This window comes from Chelonoidis abingdonii, chromosome 4 (genome assembly GCF_003597395.2).
Source record: "Chelonoidis abingdonii isolate Lonesome George chromosome 4, CheloAbing_2.0, whole genome shotgun sequence".
NCBI classification, from domain to species: Eukaryota; Metazoa; Chordata; order Testudines; family Testudinidae; genus Chelonoidis; species Chelonoidis abingdonii.
This window is the reverse complement of record NC_133772.1, coordinates 2,402,036-2,422,099: the sequence shown is the minus strand read 5'-3', so window position 1 is coordinate 2,422,099 and position 20,064 is coordinate 2,402,036. Positions and strand designations below refer to the sequence as shown.

At 56.8% G+C, this 20,064-nt stretch overlaps 3 protein-coding genes across 3 annotated transcripts in view; 2 read left to right on the top strand and 1 right to left on the bottom strand.

The window, feature by feature from the left end:
- Nucleotides 1–11,190: 11,190 nt before the first annotated feature.
- On the top strand, nt 11,191–13,440 carry LOC116816164 (cardiotrophin-2-like). Its single transcript, XM_032765187.1, has 3 exons — nt 11,191–11,218; nt 11,510–11,670; nt 12,982–13,440. The coding sequence occupies exons 1-3, from the start codon at nt 11,191–11,193 to the stop codon at nt 13,438–13,440; spliced, it is 648 nt and encodes a 215-aa protein (XP_032621078.1).
- A 2,631-nt stretch (nt 13,441–16,071) lies between these two features.
- Nucleotides 16,072–19,735, bottom strand: CTF1 (cardiotrophin 1). Its single transcript, XM_032765186.2, has 3 exons — nt 19,661–19,735; nt 17,308–17,444; nt 16,072–16,854 (listed from the first exon to the last, which is right to left on the bottom strand). Exons 1-3 carry the CDS (start codon nt 19,674–19,676, stop codon nt 16,399–16,401), a joined length of 609 nt encoding a protein of 202 aa, XP_032621077.1. The 5' UTR covers nt 19,677–19,735; the 3' UTR covers nt 16,072–16,398.
- A 32-nt stretch (nt 19,736–19,767) lies between these two features.
- BCL7C (BAF chromatin remodeling complex subunit BCL7C) overlaps nt 19,768–20,064 on the top strand; it is a 15,074-nt gene continuing 14,777 nt past the window's right edge. Inside the window, exon 1 of the mRNA XM_032765188.2 lies at nt 19,768–19,864. Coding sequence (XP_032621079.2) covers nt 19,768–19,864 — 97 coding nt within the window. The remainder of the gene's footprint in view (nt 19,865–20,064) is intronic.

Sequence of the window (20,064 nt, the reverse complement as noted above, 5' to 3'; positions counted from 1 at the left end):
TGTTACCGTGATGATAGGTATGTGAAAAATCGGGGTGGGGCGTAATAGTTGGTGGTTATATAAGACAGCTCCCAATATTGGAATTGGCTCACCTAGTGGGTGCAAATATGTATCCATTATTTCTATTCAGCTGTTAAACATGTATAACAACTAACAAAGATTATCTTTCCTTTATGGTTTTGGCTTGCATTGTATAATATAATTATTAATTAATCTATAAATAATCTAAATTGGGCTTGGAAGGATTCAGTTTCTATTATTAAATGTTGGTAAATGATTGATTTCCGTACACAACAGCAATGAAAATATTTCATGCATGATAATCAAATTTAAGATTAGGCAAGTAACACTTTACGAGGCAATTCATCGTTTAGAGCTAGGGTGGCCGCCTTGGCACATAGCTCGCGGGCTAAGGCACTGCGGGGCTGGGTCGGTTTTGTTTCCTTCTGCGTCGGCAGGTATCGGCAATCGCGGCTACCCCTGGCCGCTGTTCGCGCTCCAGGCAATAGAATGCTGGAATGGTGCGGGCCGACTGGGATTTGCTGCTTGCTGCTTGCCTGCGCCCCCTTGTCTGAGTGGTTGAAACAGAGCGGCACGTAGAGCGTGATTGGCCAACCTGCCGACGTGGCAGGGAAACCAACGACACGAGCCGCGTGCGATCTCTTGTTTAGACTTTTTAATGAGTGGGATTTTACTTTCCAATATTTGACATTGACAATTTAGTGCGGTAGGAACATAAAGCTTTACTTTTTGAGTATGCGAGCTCCACTCGTCTGACTCCACCACCCAAAAATTTCCATCTGTGACATAAAAACAAACCAAAAAACGCCTTTAAACCCCTAATTTTGCCACAGTTGTGAAAATTTTAATTGATACAAATCTTTAAAGTTTAAAAAATAAAACTTGACAATGTCAAATCCACAAAAAATTTTCTGCGCAAGCCATTATTGTATTAGATTTATAACCTTTTTCCTGCCCACTGTCCTGTTCAGGGTCAGTGACTCTTCCAGCAATATAAACATTCTAATATTACTAGCAATGTTATTGAATTATTATGTAACAGTGAAAGCATTTTTCTTTCAGTATTGTATGTTTACATTAATTACCTCTATAAACAATACATTAGATTAATATTTTACTGCATGTGGAGATCCCATGTGTGTTGCCTTACCATGGACTTTGTGTCATGGACATGCCATGCTGCTTCCATCGTGTCCTATTAAAGGTTCCATGAATGTTCTTAGTGTTGCCTTGATGGATAGAATAACAACCATGCTTCCCCCGCTGACAGGATTTACGTCCCAACCGGCTGTTGATCTCCTGGCCTGGAGCCGCGAGGAAAGCCGTTGGTCCCGGATCTCCATGGGCTCGGAGAAACAGCGAGATCCAGTAAGGAATAAGCTGACACCAGCTTCGGGGACCATCTAGGATGTGAGGAAGCTGGATCCCAGATAAAGCTTGACGCAGAGCCCTCTCGGTGTCTTTCTCATCTTCTCCAGCGGATGCCCCTGTCACATTGGCAGGCGTTCACTTCTGGACTTTACATCGCCCTGCCTGACTCTTAGCAGCGACCCTCATTTCCCCAGCTTTCTCTCTGATGGTCCTGTTGCGGCATTGGGCAGAACTGACCTTCCTTCCGCCCTTGGGGACAAGATGGACTCAGATCCAGGTGAGGGGATATTTAGATAGAAATGGGTGTGCTATGATGGACAGGATGGCATGGAGAGTGGGATGGTAGGAATTGAGGAGGATGTGTTTTCTGGGGCTGGTTTTGTATGGAGTGGATGGATCGGATTGCTGTGACGGATGCCTGTGAGTAATTAGGTGTGGAGATGGAGAGGGGTGTGGGTGGTGATGGGGGATTTGGACAGGGAGGAGGATGGCTAAGGCGTTGTGAAGGAGGCGGTAAGTGGATGAGGAAGGAGGAGGAGGCTAGAGGGGGTGTGTATAGGGGATGAGGGATGCGGACAGGGATGGATGGATGCTGGATAGCAGGATGTGTAGGAGGGGGGAGTGTAGTTGGGATTATATTACGGGATGGATGGATGGGGAGGTGAAGGAGGCGGGGTGTGTGGGGAGCCGATGGGGCAGGGCAGCGATAGATAGGATATTTACGGGATGGATGGGTTCGGGAGTTGCTGGATGTTGGACAGGGCTGGAGGCCATGTGGATAGAGGATGTGTGTGGGAGATGGGGGAGGGAGCAATAGATGATACGTGCAGGGATGGATGGGTCTGGAGGATGGCATGGACCTAGAGGGATGTGTGTGGGGAAGGAGGCGAGGGAGCGATAGTGGAGATACGTGCAGCATGGGTGGGTTGGAGGATGGATGGATATCGGGACAGGGAGGAGGATGGAATGGATAGGCTGTGTGTGGGGATGGAGGGATGCAGGGAGGTAGAATGGATATGTCAAGGCATGATAGGGTTGGAAGATGGATGGATGAGGACAGGGATGGAGAGATGGAAATGGATAGGGGATGTGTTGGGGATGGAGGGAGGGTAAGTGATAGATGGGTATGTGCAGTGATGGATGTGTTGGAGGATGGATGGATGAGGAAGGGATGGGGGATAGATGGATAGGGATGTGGTGTGCAGGAGGGAGGGCGGGAGTGTAGTGAGATATGTTACAGGATGGATGTTGGGAAGAAGGATGGATCGAGGGGTGTGTATAGGATCAAGGGATGCTGGGAGAGGGGAGATTGTGGAGGGATGGATGGAAAGAGGTGGATGGTAAAGGGGTGTCTATGGAGGGAGGAGCGATAGATGGGATTGTACAGGGCATGGACGGTGGGGAGGATGTGTGGAGGATGGAGACGGCGATGGGATGGATGGGATAAGGGTGTGTGCGATGGGATGGAGGAGGGAGCGCATGATGGGATACGTGCTAGGGATGGATGGATTGGAGGTGACATGGTGAGGACGGATGGAGGATGATGGATCAGAGGTGTGTGTGGGAATGGAGGGTATACTGGGACGGGCTGAGTGAGGAAGGGATGACGGAGGGTGTGTATGGGGATAGGGGATGGAAAGTGGAAATGTTCTTGGGGATGATGAAAGAGTGGTGGTGTGTTAATGGGGAGTGGGTGTGGATGTTTATGGGATGGGTGGGTGGGTGGTGTTTTTGGGGATGAGGGAATCTCTCTCACCGCGGTGGCTGATCGCTAGGGAGGGGATTGGTGGGTTGGTACCATAGTGATTATAGAAGGGGATTGGTGAGTTGGTTACCACAGTGGTTGGTCACTAAGGAGGGGATTGGTGGAGTGGTTGGTAAATAGCAGATTGGTGGGTTGGTGACCTCAGTGATTGATCGCTAGGGAGGGGTTGGTGGAGTTGTTGCATGGGGTGGTTGGTAACTAGGGAGCAGATTGGTGGGTTGGTCACTGTGGTGGTTGATCGCTAGGGAGGGGATTGGTGGGATGGTTGGCATGGGGTGGTTGGTAACTAGGGAGCAGATTGGTGGGTTGGTCACTGTGGTGGTTGATCGCTAGGGAGGGGATTGGTGGGATGGTTGCCATGGGGTGGTTGGTAACTAGGGAGCAGATTGGTGGGTTGGTCACCACGGTGGTTGATCGCTAGGGAGGGGATTGGTGGGGTGGTTGCCATGGGGTGGTTGGTAACTAGGGAGCAGCTTGGTGGGTTGGTCACCGCGGTGGTTGATCGCTAGGGAGGGGATTGGCCAGTTGTTACCATAGCGATTATAGGGAGGGGATTGGTATGTTGGTTACCGCAGTGATTAGTCACTAGGGTGGGGGTCGGTGGTGCAGTTATCATGCTGACTGACCACTAACAGCGATTGGTGGGTTGGTTCCCATGATGGTTAGTTGCTAGAGCGAGAATTGCTAATTCGGCTAGTAAGGATGATGGGTCACCCTTGAGAGAGGGAGGGAATTGGTGGTTTGATTACTAGGGTGATTGTTGCTAAGCAGTTGATTGGCAGTTTGGTTACTAGGGGCTACTGGTCACTAGGGAGCGAGTGGATTGATGGTCTATTTATTAGGTGTGAAATATTGTTTGGTGGGGGATGTTTGAGGCTCAAGGGGATTAAATTTGGGTGACGGGGAACAGATTTTGGTACTCCCCAAACCTTTGTAGCATTTAATGATGGTGCCCAGGGGGTTCATACCCAGGAACCCCCCTAATCCCAGCTCACCAGGAACCCCACCATCACCACAGCCCACTTCCTAGTGCCCAACACATGAGGCACCCCATTCTTTCAGATCTCCCTGTCTCTGGGCCTCTGCTTGGTTCAGAGGGGAGGGAGGTGGATTGACAGCCTCGGGACATGGGGGGCGCATGAGGCAGGATAGACTGACACCCCCTCACTGGGGGTAGCGTCTGCAGCATTCGCCCATTTCAGAACCAGCCACCAGGACGGAATAGGAACAGATATTTCAACAGGGAGACGGGGCTGCCGGGTGCCTGGGCAAATCCTGTCCCTGGAGCACTGAGACACCGCAGACTCACACGGAAACGGGGAAATGGATGAAAACAAATATTTTCTACTTAGAGAGTCAATAGGGCCAGATCCCCAGCTGGGGTCACTCAGCTGCAGCTCCATTGGGGTCAATGGGGCAGATCCCCAGCTGGGGTCTCTCAGCTGTAGCTCCACTGGGGTCAGTGACACCAGGGCCCCAATCGGCCATGACTCCAGTGGGGTCAATGAGCCAGATCTCCAAGAGGTGTCATTCGGCGTTCGCTGTCTCGGAGTCAACAGTGCAAGGCTGGTTGACGGCAGCTGGCCACGTATCCTGGAAGTTCTCAGATCTTGTGACACTATAACACAACTGACCTTTATATTTATTGACGGTTCCCGTCCCCATCCCCTCAGTGTGCCCTAGGTTTGTCTAACTTAGATTGTAAGCTTACTGGGGCAGGAACCTTTTTTTTTTAGACCTCTGTACGAGCACCGTGCATAGCCACGGGGCTGCAGAAATGTTTAATAATAATAATAATAAATAATAAATAATAATAAAAACTTAACAAGGAGTCATCTCACAGCACCTCCATGGCCACACCCATCTATACCCGAGCCTGTGGTCCACAGACCGGGATTGGGGCTGGCCCATTGATGGATCCTCAGTGGTTTTGAGTAGCTGGTTTCTACGGTGTCTATTGCTGATATGCGATCCAGGGATGGGTAGCCATGTTCCTTCGTTGGGTCACGAGCCGGAACTGAACCTACCTGCAGGACCGTCACTAGGGTTTCTCGCGCCCTAGGCGCACGGCCATTTCGCCACCCCCCGCGCTGATCCCGCGGCTCCGGTGGAGCTGCCGCAGTCATTCCTGTGGAGGGTCCGTTGGTCCGTGGCTCCGGTGGAGCTGCCGCAGTCATTCCTGTGGAGGGTCCGTTGGTCCGTGGCTCCGGTGGAGCTGCCGCAGTCATTCCTGTGGAGGGTCCGTTGGTCCGTGGCTGCCCGGGTGAAGCTGTTCGCAGGCATGCCCTGCTTGGCTGCGTGGAGATCCACCAAGAGCCTGCGCGGCCCGAGCAGCCGAGCCACTGCCTGCGAGCACATGACGTGGCACGCCCACCAGACGCTCGCGGACACGGAGCGGAACACCTCCAGCAGGCCGGACACTGTGGACACGCTCCCACCGTCGACACTGCGTGCCGCCACCACTGTATAATCCAGCGCAGGCGATTGCCAATGCCTCAAGATGGATAGAGCAGACTCCGGCCTGCGCGCTAGCTACGAGCTAGATGCAGTGTCTCATTCCGGAGCCATCGGACCAGAGCGCACCCCTAGAAGGGACGCAGCACAGCATATTGCACCACCTCCTGAGCCAGTCCAGTCGCGCTTGCACGCTCGTGGTGCAGCATCAGCACACGCAGCGAGCGACCCAGACGGACACGGCCCGTGTCCCAATCTACGCGAAATCGCATGCATGAGCGCGTGCAGCTATCACGAGCAGCAGCGGGCCAGTACGCTAGCGCGCCTTGAGCCGGGAGATGGCGAATAGATGCGGCGAGTCCAAGCAAGGCGCACACGGTGACGGATGGGCGTGGTCATGATGACCATAGTATCAGGAGGTTGGCATGTGCGCGAGACTCATAAGCCGGCAGTATCACTTACCTAAGCGAGCGCGCTGACACACAGCATTTCTGATAGGAACAATAGGATACCGCACGCCCCACGACCGCCGTAGGGCCATACGACATAATCGAGGCGATGACCTATTACAGAAGAGCTAGAGCCAGGACTTTGAGTTCTAGCCCAACACGGGGAGGGATTGCTTTGAGGCAGGATATTTATAATATACAGGAAGCGAACACTGAGGCAGGGACACGAGAGAGGCACAGAAAGAACCAGCGTCCAGACGCCGCTCAATACCTACAGACCCTCCAGAGCGCAGGGAGCGACCCCGGAGTCCTGCACCCAGTCCCTGCTCTACATACCCTGACCGCCCCTCTCCAGAGCTGGAAAAGACCTGGAGTCCTGCCTCCCAGCTCCTCTAAGTAGTTAGTTACTGAGTGAATGGAAGTAGAAGTCTGATAGCAGGCTCCCGGGTGGGTCGGTCAGGAGGAAATGGAAGTGATAGAGCAGACAACAGCCTTCCAGTCTGTCTACCTAGGTGCTTTCCCACCTGGTGCCCAGCTGGCATCTCGGAGACTGGCTTCCATCTGGGGCTGTGATCCCTGGAAAGAATAAATCATGACCTGTTCCAGTTAGACCAGTTCCACCAGACGGCTTCCCTGCCCAACAGCGCCCCTCTAAGGGGAAGGCCTTGCGGTCCCATTCCACTCCGTCCCCCACCCACTCTCTATCCTGCCCTAGGCTGGATAGGAAGCTGGCGCCCCTACAGGGGAAAGGCCCTGTCTCCATTCCCCATCCTGCTGAGCCAGCCAATCCCCTGCCGTGGGGCCAGATCGGAGCCAGCGCCCCCCCAGGGGAAAGGCCCCGTCTCCCATTCCTCATCCTGCTGAGCCAGCCAATCCCCTGCCATGGGGCCAGATCGGAGCCAGCGCCCCCCAGGGGAAAGGCCCCATCTCCCATTCCTCATCCTGCTGAGCCAGCCAATCCCCTGCCCTGGGGCCAGATTGGAGCCTGCACCCCTTACAGTGGAAAGACCCCATGTCCCATTCTTCCCCCTGCCCCCCAGATTCTCTTCCCAGGATCTTGGTCTCTTCATTGTGTCTCAATTCCCCATCCAGGCGGATTTACAAAAAGGAAATTATCTAGAATAAATAAAGGGCTAGAGACGGGGGAAATGAGAGGACTCTTCGCAGGTGCTGAATTCCAGGCAGAGAGGAAGAGAGCCGGGTGACCGGTGTTAGCAGGGCTGCATTATTTGATTAGACCCTGTCATAAAACACTTTATGATTTCCGGCTAGACACTGGGAGAGTCTCTCTGTCCTCTCGTTGATCATCTCAACCCTCCCGACGACGGGCCTACGCAGTTCTGTCAACTCTCCGCCCCTGACAGAAATTGTAGCAGCTGTGGGCAAAACTTGGGCGGATTGTTGTGTTTGATATTGGGAACGGAACCTAGGAGTCCTGACTCCCAGCTCTGACTGGTAGACCCCACTCCCCATCCAGAGATCACACCCAGCAGGCACGAGTCCCACCCCCTCTGCTCTAACCACAAGACACCACTCCCCTACTGGAGCCAGAGACGGAACTCAGAGGTCCTGATTCCCAGCCAACTCTGCTCTGACCCACTAACTCCTATTCCCCTCCCAGAGCTGGGGAGAGAACCCAGGAGTCCTGGCTGTCAGCTGTTCCCGCTCTAATCACTAGCCCCTACTCCCCTCCCAGGGCTGGGAAGAGAACCCAGGCGTCCTGACTCCCAGCCCCTCCTGCTTTCAGCTGCCACAACTTCCCCATCAGTGTCGAAGAAGCATGTAGCAGGGAAGGAAATAATTCTGTATTTGATGTCAGCTGGGAGTGACAGCCTATGGGGAAGACTGGAAAGAGACCAATATGCAAATAAGAGGGCAAGACCAGGATGCCTTGGGGCTTTCAATCTTGGACATGGGAGTGTCCTCACATGCCTAAGCTGACTGGAAATCATCCAATGGTCAGAGGAAACCACCGTGCCTGGGGTGATGAAAGATTACCCCCCTGAGCCTTCACAGGCTGACACGCTACTCATTTCCTTTCCTCACCATAAATAAAAAAATAGTGGGTCTGTGTCAGGGGCTTTAGCAGTTGGAGGGGGGGAAGGAAGAGAAAAGGTCTAGGGCTGGGCTAACAGGGGACTTGCAGGTTGAGGGGCATTGGCACTGGCACTGGCATTGGTGGCATGGCGTGAGGTGAGGTGAGGTGAGGTGAGGACTCTAGCATTGGGCGAAGAGGGGGCTACAGGGCGGGTCTGCATTTGTGTGAGAAGACTAGAGCAGGTGCTAGAAACATTATCTCATACATGAAGCTGACGCTTGCGTTTCTTATTTGTTCTGCTGGTGCCTCTCAGTCCTGACCCAAAGCTCTCCCCACTCTAACCTACTAAGCCGGGGTGGGCAAACTTTTTGGCCCGAGGGATACATCTGGGTGGGGAAATTGCATGGAGTGCCATGAATGTAGGGCAGGTGAAGGGTGTTGGGTGGGGTGAGGTGTGCAGGAAGGGGCTCTGGGGGTTGGGGTGGAGGAGGAGTGTAGCATGGATGAGGGGGCTCAGGAGGGGGTGTGGAGTGCAGGGGGTTGGGGTAGGGGACTCATGGCAGGGGGTTGGGGTGCAGGATGCAGGCTCTGGCCAAGCGGCACTTACCTGGAGCAGCTCTGGGGTGGCAGTGGCCAGCACCAAGTCCCTGCAGCCCCTGGGGGAAAGGAGGGGCAGAAAGCTCCCTGCACTGCCCTTGCCTGGGGGAACCTCCGCCAAAGCTTCCATTGGCTGTGGTTCCCTGTTCTTGGCCAATGGGAGCTGCGGGGGTGGTGCCTGCAAGCCAGGGCAGCACGTGGAGCTCTTTGCCCCTCCCTTCTCCCAGGGGCTGCAGGGACATGGTGCCGGCCAGTTCTGCCCACCCCTATACTAGGCCCTACTCCACTGCCAAAGCCAGGAATAGAACCCAGGAGTCCTAGCTCCCAGCCCCCCGCTCTAACCCACTAGACCCCACTCCCCAACCAGTGCCCAGGCTAGAACCCAGGAGTCCTGGCTCCCAGCCCTCTCCCTCCTACCCCCGCTCTAACCACTAGACCCCACTCCTCTCCCAGAGCCAGGCATAGAACACAGGAGTCCAGGCCCCCACCCCCCCTTCACTGCTGGATTCTTTCCTGCCCCCCAGGTTGCTTTGTGGCTGGAAACTCGATCTGGCGAGGACGTGCAGAGACGCCAGTCGCCGTCTGCTGGCACGGACCGGGCACTTATTATGTCTGTCACAATGGGACCCCTCCCTGCCCCCTTCCTCATTCCCTCCCCCCCACTCTCACTGCTTCTCATTCCACTTTTCTTCCTCGATGGCAGGGTCCTGACCTCCGGTGCCCCCTTGTGGGGCGGGTCGAGCCCTCCACTTGCATCTGCCCCAGGGGCCCTGTGCTCATGGCTGGCTGAGGGGGCTGTGGGTCCTGGGGTGATCTGGGAGAGGGGCATATAGGGATGGGAGGAGGAGCAGGAATGGGCGGAATGAAGAAGGGGGATTGGCGGAGTGGGACTGGGGATGGAAAGGCAGGACCAGGGACAGGACAGAGAAGGAGGAAGAATCTGCAGGGTTAACCCCCCGCCCCCACCTGCATGTGGCTTTGGGACTTTTCAGGCTGGGGTGTGGCCACCCCCCAGACGCAGGCTCACGTTCCCATTCCTTCATTCCTTCCTTCCCTCGCACGAAGCATTGTGCAATCCCAACCCACACACCTGCCCCCCCCGACTCCCTGCCCCATGGCACACCCTCCCCATCTCGCACGGTGCCACCTTTACCTGCCTCGCATGGTGACACGCGTGCATGGTGGCACACTCACCCAACTAACCCCGTGGCATTCTCGCACCATGGCACACCCTCCCCATCTCGCACGGTGCCACCTTTACCTGCCTCGCATGGTGACACGCGTGCATGGTGGCACACTCACCCAACTAACCCCGTGGCATTCTCGCACCATGGCACACCCTCCCCATTCCCCTCTCCCTTCCTGGAAACAGAGTCCAGAAAACCCAGGTGCGTTCCCCACCACCCTCCTGCTCCTGGCAGGAGGTGTCATGAGGAGGGAGGGGGACAGGGCCCTACCTGCCTATAAAGCAGCCACATCCCCTAGGGCTCAGGTAGCAGAAGAGACCTGGCCCAAGAGAAGCCCCTGGGAAGCTCCCAGCCGAGACAGAGAATTCAGTGGGGCAGGTGCTGGGATCAGCCACCAGGGGGCAAGAAGAGGAGGTGTCGGGATTGGCCGCTAAGGGGCGACAGGAGGCAGTGCCGTGATTAGCCACCAGGGGGCAAGAAGAGGTGGTGCCCGGATCAGCCACTAGGAGGCGACAGGAACATAATTGGAAGCCACACCCCGATTGGCACCTGCTGGACGCCAAGGCTCTAGAGATGCCTCCCACTCTAGGTATGTGCCCCTGCATCAGGCCCCTGGCGAGGATTTAACTGAGCTTCCAGCACCCTTGCTCTGACCAACTACACCCCTACTCCTTTTCCAAAGCCGGGGATGGAACCCTGGAGTCCTGCTCCTAGCTCCCCCTTCTCTAACGCACTAGATACCAGTCCCCTCCCAGAGCTAGGGATAGACCCCAGTAGTCCTGCCCTGCCCTGCTCTAACCACTACAACCCACTTTGTTTCCAGAGCCAGGGATGGAATCCAGGAATCCTGGCTTCCAGCCCCCCTCCTCCCAGCTCTAACCCACTAGATCCCATTCCCCTCCCAGAGGGTAATATACAACCCACTGTCTCCAATCCAGACAGGTGTGCAACTCCTGTTCTGGATTTAGTTACTCCCCATCACTGCCCATTGACAGCTGCAGGGGCCCAGTTGGGAGAGTCACAGGGAAATCCCGGCTTGGAGTCTCACTCTGCACTGGATTGGGGACCCAGAATGCAACACATGATCTGAGCTCACAGAGAGCCGAGAAGCGAGTAGCAGAGAGGCCAGATCGGGAGTCCATCAAGGGGCAGAAGGCGGGTATAGCCAAGAGCTAGGGGGAGGTGGAACCCCAGTAAAGGTGGAAGAGGCTGCTGGGAGAGGGGCCTCTCATAGCCCAGAGCAGAGGGATGGTGGGAGAAGTGGGATCCCAGGAGAACCATGTCTCAGGCTGAGGGAAGGACAGGCCAATGGCTGACTCCCCTACTAAGCCCAGGGCCGGCGCTTCCATTTAGGTGACCTAGGCAATCGCCTAGGGCACCAGGATTACTGGGGGGGGGCGGCATTTTGCCAGGGGGGCGGCAGGCGGCTCCTGTTGACTTGCCGCAGGCGTACCTGTGGAGGGTCCGCTGGTCCCGTGGCTCTGGTGGACCTGCTGCAGGAGGCTCTGGTGGACCGGAGCCGCGGGATCAGCGGCAGGTCCACCAGAGCCGCAGGAGCACCGCGCGGGGCAGCAAAATGGCCGTGCGCCTAGGATGCCGAAAACACTGCCGCTGGTCCTGACTAAACCTCCCCTCCACCCTACTCTTGCAGCCCAGAATCTGTTTCTGTCCCTGGTCCTGGTCCAGCTGGCCCGGCCTGAACCCAGTCCCAGGGCTACTACCATCTCGCAGACCTACAACCTGGCCCGGCTGCTGCAGACCAACACCACGAAGCTGCTCAACACCTACGTGAGTGCTGGGCCCCCAGGGTGGGAGGGGGCTCGGAGGCCTCTAGGGCCATTCATGGGTAAGGCTGTGTGTCTGTCACGGAGGTCACAGAGTCCCTGACTTGCCTTGACCTCCATGACTTCGGCAGTAGCAGTTTGAATGTGGGAGGGGGCTCAGGGCTGGGGTAGGGGGCTGGGGTGCGGGGCGGCACTTACGTCCGGAGCGTGGCTCCCCGGCTCCCACCGGCATGTCCCAGCAGCTCCTAGGCAGAGGGGCCAGGGGGCTCCACGCACTGCCTGCATCCGCGAGCACCGCCGCCACAGCTCCCATTGGCTGCAGTTCCCAGCCAATGGGAGCTGCCGAACCTGGCGACTGTGGCAGCAGGAGCACGCGGAGCCCCCTGGCCCCCCCGCCTAGGAGCTGCTGGGACATGCCGGCCCTGCCAGGAAGGGAGCCTGCCAGCGCCGCCAACCTTCTCTCCCCGAGCACCAGGGTGGGTCCCAGGGCCATGCGCCATTGCCTGGCCCCCTCACACCCAGCACCATTTGGGGTCTTGGGCTGTGAATTTTTGTTTACTGCCTGGGCACTGTCCATGACCTTTACTAAAAAATACCCGTGACTAAAACGCAGCTTTATTCATGGGTCAGGAGCGCCCCTAGAGGGGATAGGCCCCCTGTCCCATTCCCCGCCCCCTGAGCCAGCCAGTTCCCCGCCTGGGGAAGACACATATGAATGATTTAATCCAGTCTCTTGGTGAATCCTCCAATGGCCTTGTCCTTCTGTCAAGGTCCTTCTCCCCCTGACAATGCACGGGGTGTGTGTGTGTGCGTGTCACGTTTTGGCTGCCCTGCCTGGAGCCCCTTGGCACCAGCCCCAAGCTGGAAGATGCCAGCTCAGGAGTTCACGCCCAGCTGAGCACCCAGCCAACATGCTCTCTGCAGCCTGGAGCCCAGCCAGCAATTTCAGAGCTGGGGGTAGTGGTGCTGGTACGACCCATCCCTGGGAATGCCAGGGTGCCAGGTGGTGATGGGGTAGGGTCCAAGAGCCCGCTCCCAGCCCCATGGGAATTCCCACCCCAGGCATCCCCCCCAGAGGACCCAGCTCTCTCCCCACTCCCATTCTGCCTCTGCATGTGTATGCAGTCCCCATTCCCGGGATGGGGATTTGCGGGGGAGTTGGAAGGGGGTGTTAGGGAAGGAGGTGAGGTCTCTGTGGGGAGGGAATGGGGGGGATTTGAATCAATCTTGGGGTGGAGCTTTGGGAGAGGGGCAGGGACTGGGGGACGATAGCACATGCCCTGACCACCCCCCTTTTCTGTTTCCCCCCCACCAGCTGAGCGCCCAGGGCTCCCCGTTCAGTGACCCTGGTTTCAGCGCCCTGGGGCTGCGGTGGGCCGGGGTGCCGGTGGCCACCCTCCCATTCCTGGCCTGGCGCACCATGGGTGACATGGAGCGGCTGGCGCGGAACTATGGGGCCTACGCCACCTTTGATGCCTTCCTCCAGCTGGTGAGGGACGACCAAGACGAGTTGTGCCCCAACTGCTCTGAGCTGCTGGCCATGCTGGGCACTGCCCGGGCCCAGACTCGAGGCCTCCTGGCCAACCTGACCTACATTATGGCTGCCATGGGCATCCCGACACCCCCGGCCACAGACCCCTTGACCTCAGAGGCAGCTAGTGTGGGGGCATTTGAGAAGAAGTGCCGGGGCTACGTGGTATGCCGGGAGTACCATGGCTGGGTCGACCGGACTGTGCGTGACTTCACCCTGCTCAAGGCCAAATACCCGGCCTAAGGGGCGCCACCATGCCAGGCACTGTCTGTGAGCATAGAGACTGGACCATGCATTTCCTCTTGGCCTAGAGGATGCTTCTTGTTGGTTGGGCCAATGCACTTCCTGTTGACTTATAGACCGGGCCGTGCACTTCCTGTTGGCTGAGCCATGGATTTCCTGTGATCCTAAGGACTGGGCCATGCACTTCCTGTGGGCCTAGTGGATAGCCAATGCACTTCCTATTGTCTATGGACTGGGTCATGCACTTCCTGTTTGTCTAGAAGATGGTCAATACATTTCCCGTTGGCTTGACCATGTGCTTCCTGTTGGCCTAGAGGATGGCCAATATACTTCCTGTTGGCTTGACCAAGTGCTTCCTGTTGGCCTAGAGGATGGCCAATACACTTCCTGTTGGCTTGACCTGGTGCTTCCTGTTGGCCTAGAGGATGGCCAATACACTTCCTGTTGGCTTGACCATGCCCTTCCTGTTGGCCTAGAGGATGGCCAATACACTTCCTGTTGGCTTGACCAGGTGCTTCCTGCTGATCTAGAGGATGGTCAATACACTTCCTGTTGGCTTGACCATGCCCTTCCTGTTGGCCTGGAGGATGGCCAATACACTTCCTGTTGGCTTGACCAGGTGTTTCCTGTTGGCCTAGAGGATGGCCAATACACTTCCTGTTGGCTTGACCATGCCCTTCCTGTTGGCCTTTGCTTCAGGGATCCATCACGTGCAGGGGGCCCAAATAGGATTGCTGGCCTACTGGCTAGACCACGCACTTCCTCTGGGCCTGAAGGACAGCTGATGTGCTTCCGTGGCACATGCACTTCCTGTCCTAAGTTTCCGATCAACCTTATTTCCTCCCCTCCATAAGAGGGATAAATGAGTCCAAAGGTGGGGTTTTGTTGTTGTTGTGCTCAGGGTCAGTGGATTTTTCTCCTCACGTCACTTCTGGCCCAAACTGAGATGGGAAAAGATCCTTTTGTGCCAGATGTGAAGATAATTATCAGAACAATAATGGCCAGCTCTTATCTAGTGCCGGTCATCCACAGATCTCAAAGCGCTCCACAGGGGAGAGCGCTCTCTTTACCCCAAGTTTACAGATGGGGAAACTGAATCACTGGCAGGGGACAGTGACCTGCAGAGCCAGGAGTAGAACCTAGGAGCCCTGAGGTCCATGGCTTTAAGTCCTAGGCCACAAAATCCATTATGTGTGTGTCAAGACTATTAATGGATCACTCGATGATTCCCTGTTCTGTTCATTCCCTCTGGGGCACTGGGCACTGGCCACTGTCTGCAGACAGGATACGGGGCTAGATGGACCTTTGGTCTGACCCAGTCTGGCTGTTCTTATGTTCTAATATAGATTTTAAAATCCCATTGTATTTATGTCCAAAAAAAAAGCTTTTATCTGGATTATTTATATTATTTAACAGATGAGGGAACGTTGACTTGAATTTGGGGCTTTTAATACTTTGGACACCTCTTGAGTCCAAATCAAGAGAAAATTACTGTAGGTTTGTTGAAGGGAACCCGGAGAAATGTTCAAGAAGCACTTTATAAAGTGATGTGAGGTACCGAGGTGGGACTTCAAGTCAGTGCTGAAATGCAGCTGGCTCTGGGGTGGGGCAGCTGGGGAACAGCTGCTCAGGAACACTGCCTGAGGATATTGCTAGCCCTAAAATTTGATGCCTTAAAAATCATGGTCAAGTCTTGCTACCTGTGGAATTTTCTTGGATACTGTATTAATTTATTGACTTTTGTGGATGTTGCTGCTTGTTATAATAAGCCTAGATGGTACTCTTGTCCAACACTTGTCTCTCTACGTTGTGTATCTGCTTAGGGTTGTTATTCCAGGGTGGGTGCGTAGCAGCACAGATAGAAAGAAAGCTGTCTGCCTTAAATACATGGGCTACTTCTGTCTGAGCTCAGGGGAACTGCCATTAGCAGTACGGGGAATATGAAACATAGTGGAGCAATTTTGAGTCGTCTTTCTTTCTTTCTCACATGCATACACTGAGAGACACAAAGAGCCCCACTTCTCCCCACCAGGGGACAGTGCTGGAATTCCTATAAACTCTCACATCTTACCCACGTTTCTGGGAGGGGAGTGGGTCTGGTGGGTTAGAGTGGGGGGGCTGGGAGCTAGGACTCCTGAGTTCTCCCCCCAGCTCTGGGAGGGGAGTGGGTCTGGTGGGTTAGAGCGGGGGGGCTGGGAACCAGGACTCATGGGTTCTCCCCCCAGCTCTGGGAGCGGAGTGGGTCTGGTGGGTTAGAGCAGGGGGGGCTGGGAGCCAGGACACACTCATGCCCCCGGCAGCAAACTCCCCACACTTTGAGCTTCTATTAAAAATACTTTATTAATAATTACGACACTGTGTTTTCTGGTAAGAACATACCACAGTATGAACTAGAGTTTGGGGAGTGGTGGGGGTGGGTCAAAGACCCCACTTGCACCTCCATATATATGGGTGGGGGGTCCCCCAGTATTGGGGGGGCAGAGGGGACTCCTCCTAGCCCCTCTCCATAATGTCTCTATTGAGAGGGAGTGGGGAGTTGGGGCCGATTCCCCCCCCCAAAAAGTTCAGTGGGGCAGGGCCCCTTCATGGGAGTGTGTGTGTATGGGATCCCCTCCTCCCCGACCAGGAAAGGAGACCCCCGCAGGAATTTGCAGTGAGGGCTGGGGAGGAGAGTGTGTGAGAGTCGGAAGTTGGAGCAGGGAGGGCAGAGGGCTGAGGGGGGCAGATGGGGGAGCAGGAGGTTTATTGGGGGGATGGTTGGGGCAGCGGTACTTGGGGGCAGATGCAAGGAGGATTCATGTGGGGGGCAGGGATCATCTGAGGGGCAGATGGAGGACAGGACCTGACGGTTGACAGGAGCAGGGGATATCTGCGGGGAGGGGGCAGGATCCAGGGTTCCCAGGAGAGACAGGTGGGGGGCAGCGGTATCTGGGGAGGCAGAGGGGAGGATGGAGGCACTCACAGTGGGTACTTGGTGCGGAGAAGCCCGAGCGCCTCATGGCTCCGCATGGCCCAGTCCCGATGCAGCCGGCACACGTGGTACCCGCTCATCTTAGCCAGGAAGGCGCTGGGGGGTGGGCCACCCAGGCTGGAGGAAGGAGGCGGGGGGCCTGGCACCCCCAAGGCACCCATGATCCCCTCCAAGTTCCCGGCCAGCCCCCGGCACTGACGGGCTGCAGCCTCCAGCTGCCGATGCAGCTCCGAAGCCAAAGGGTTGAGCTCGGCCTGCTGCCGCAGCACGGAACCCAGGAGTCCGGGCAGGGTGGTGTAGGCCGCGACGAGGTGCCAGAGCCGCTTTCCATCGCTGAGCGCCTGCCAGGGCTCGGGGGGGACAGAGGGTGAGGGCAGCCCTGGAACTGCCACGGCAGGGGGTTGGAAATCTGGACTGCTGAATGGCTCCCCTTGGTGACGCACCTGGAACGGAGAGACACTGAGTCAGGACTCCTTGGTTCTATCCCCAGCTCGGGGAGGGGGGTCTACTGCAGGGGGGCTGGGAGCCAAGACTCCTGAGTTCTATCAGTGGCACTGGGAGGAAGATTTTTGAAGCATTTGTGCTGTAGAAGCAGCAATGAAGTCCGTAACAAGTTTAATACGTGAATTGCCACCATTAGGTTCAAGAGTTAACAGCTTGGGCCAGTTTCCCACTCTCAGAGCCATCGTGTCAGGCTCTTCGCAGACTCAGGCGGACGTCATGGTTTCACTCAGGGTCCCAAAGGGTGTGTTACCACATGGTCTCCCCTGGGATTGAAAGCCGGGAAATTGGAAAAAACCCTGTAGACAACTGTGTAACAGGGGACAGCGAGACACACACAGAGGACTCTGACCCTTCCAGCAGGGGGCAGCACTACCCCCCTCCCCAATGCTCACATATTCTGCCAGCAGCTGTTCAGAGCAGTGCTTCAGCAGCACCGTCAGGCGGTGTGTTTGCTTGATCTTGGTGGCTACTTCTTGCTGGGAGAGGGACGAGGAAGAGGAGGCGGAAGACAGCAGGTTGGCGTGATCCACTGGAAAGAGGAAAGGAACAAAGAGTTTATTCAACTCAGGCCCAGGGCCGCAAGCCTTTGGAGCAAGCTCCTGGGCTCAGAAGCCACCTAGAGAGAAAATTTATCTTAGGAAATTCCCCCATGGAAAAATACTGCTGAGATGCGGCCACCTCTGGGGTGAGGCAGCTGGGGAACAGCCACACACAACGGTTCCTTCCATCTGCCTGCAGCACAGCACCTCCTAGCGCTACACGGGGGCATTGGGACCATCACTGACTGTCCAGGGAGAACACCCCCTGCTGACTCATTCCCCCGCCAGGTGTCAGATGCACTCCACCCGCTATTGTAATCAATGTTTTACCTCCCAGTCAAGCACCAAAGATCCCATTGTCCTGAACCAACATACCAGAACGGAGCAGCGGCTCCCTTGGAAGGGAGGAAAAGTCACAAAAGAGCTGGGGAGAGAGAGCCAGGAGTCCTGGCTCCCAGCCCCCCTCCCCCCCCGTCTCTAACCCACCAGAGCCCCTCTGTCTAACCTCCCCTTTTCACTGATCTCTGAGCATGATGGATTTGTGCCAGGCAGTGCCCACGCCCGCCCCCACTCTCAGGTAGCTGGTCCTGTCCCAGCCATCAGCCCCCGCCAGGTTCCCAGCCCGACCAGTAGCTACGGGGACGTCCCAACGGCCCGAGAACCTTGCCAACCCAAGCCCTGTAGGATGGTGACGCGGGCATTGTACTGGGCACCTGGCCAAGGCAGAGAAGATCCCTCTGGAAGTGCCATAGCTTGGGACCCTTCTCCACCTGGTGATGCCAGTCTCCTGGGGGAGTTGCTAATACTTCATGGGTTCTCTCCCCGGCTCTGCGAAGTCTAGTGGTCAGTGTGGGGGGCTAGACGGCCAGACTCCTGGGTTCTATCCCCAACTCTGGGAGGGCAGTGGGGTCCAGTGGGTTAGAACTAGGGTAACCAGATGTACCAGTTTTACAGGGACAGTCTTGATTTTTGGGTCTTTTATATATATAGGCTCCTATTACCCCCCCGCTCCCCATCCCGATTTTTCACACTTCCTGTCTGGTTCCCCTAGTTAGAGCAGAGGGGGCTGGAAGCCAGGACTCCTGGGTTCTGTCCTGGGCTCTGGGAGGGGAGTGGGGTCCAGTGGGTTAGAGCAGAAGGATCTGGGAGCCAGGACTCCTGGGTTCTCTCCCTGGCTCTGGGAGGGGAGTGGGGACTGGTGGGGTCAGAGCAGAGGGGGCTGGGAGCCAGGACTCCTGGGTTCTCTCCCCAGCTCTGGGAGGGGAGTGGGGCTAGTGGTTAGAGCAGTGGGGGCTGGGAGCCAGGACTCGTGGGTTGTAGCCTCATCCCTGCGTCTAGCGTGTGTGAGGGGGCTGGGAGCCAGGACTCTTGGGTTCTCAGGAAGAGAGTATGGTCTACTGGTTAGAGCAGCTTGAGTGGTCATGTTGGTGGGTCTCGACGAGCACGTCACGGGCTTTTGGTTCAAGACCTGACCACGCTCGGTCCCTACCCAAATGCCCCTGGCGCCCAAAGCTCCACCAGTCAATCATTAGCTAGGGATCAGCCCAGCCCAGGATGGAGCCCGGAAGAGCCGCCAAGCAGGCAGGTGGCTGGGCGGATAGCGGAGAGTCCACGTTGCCCCTCTGGCTGGCCCCACAGAGATGTCCCCGGGGCAGGAGCTGGTGGGTGGACAGAAGGGGGTTAGCTAGGGTGACCAGACAGCAAATGTGAAAAACTGGGATGGGGGTGGGGGTAATAGGAGCCTATACAAGAAAAAGACCCCAAAATTCGGACTGTCCCTATAAAACCGGGACATCTGGTCACCCTACGCTTAGCTCTTGGAAGGGAAGGTGGGGGGGAAGGTGGAAGAAGACGTGGGGGTGGTGGCCAGAAGTGCCCTCCTTGGGGACGCCAGGCCCCTCGCTAGCCCACACCCTGGCCTATCTAAGCCCTTACTCCTGCCCCCAATTCAACACTGTGCCAGCTGCCCCCCGGGACCCAGGAATGTCCCCCAAATTGGGGGGGCAGCTGAGTCATACACTGCTGGAGACAGAACCCAGGAGTCCTGGCTCTCAGCCCCCCTGCTCTAACCCACTAGACCCCACTCCCCTCCCAGAGCCGGGGAGAGAACCCAGGAGTCCTGGCTCCCAGCCTCCCTGCTCTAACCCCTAGACTTCACTTCCCTGGCAGGGACAGGAAAGGAACCCAGGAGTCCGGGCTCCCCTACCTGTCAGCACTTCCATGCTGTCCCAGCCGCGCTCACTTGTTGCTGCCCGGGAGAGGTCAGGCTGGGGGCGGGGGCCTCGCGTTTATATCCCCCGCCAGCCCCCCCCCATGCCTCCCCGCCCCCGCCCCTTGCGGGCCCGCGTGGATGCCAGGAAGGCTGAGCTCAGCGCTAACGCGGCCCGGCCGGGGGCGCACCCCAGTGATGGTGGGGGGGTATAGCCCTGGAGGTGGGGGGGGAGGGTGCTAGTCCCCTGGGGGCGGGGGGTTGCCTTTGCTCCACTCCCCGCCCGGGCCCGTCCCATCCATGTGCGGGCGGTAGCGGGGGGGGAACAGCCTGGGCATAAACAATTCTGAGCCAGCTTAAAGGGGCCGCGGTGCGCCCGGCCGGAGCGGGGAGGGGCATGC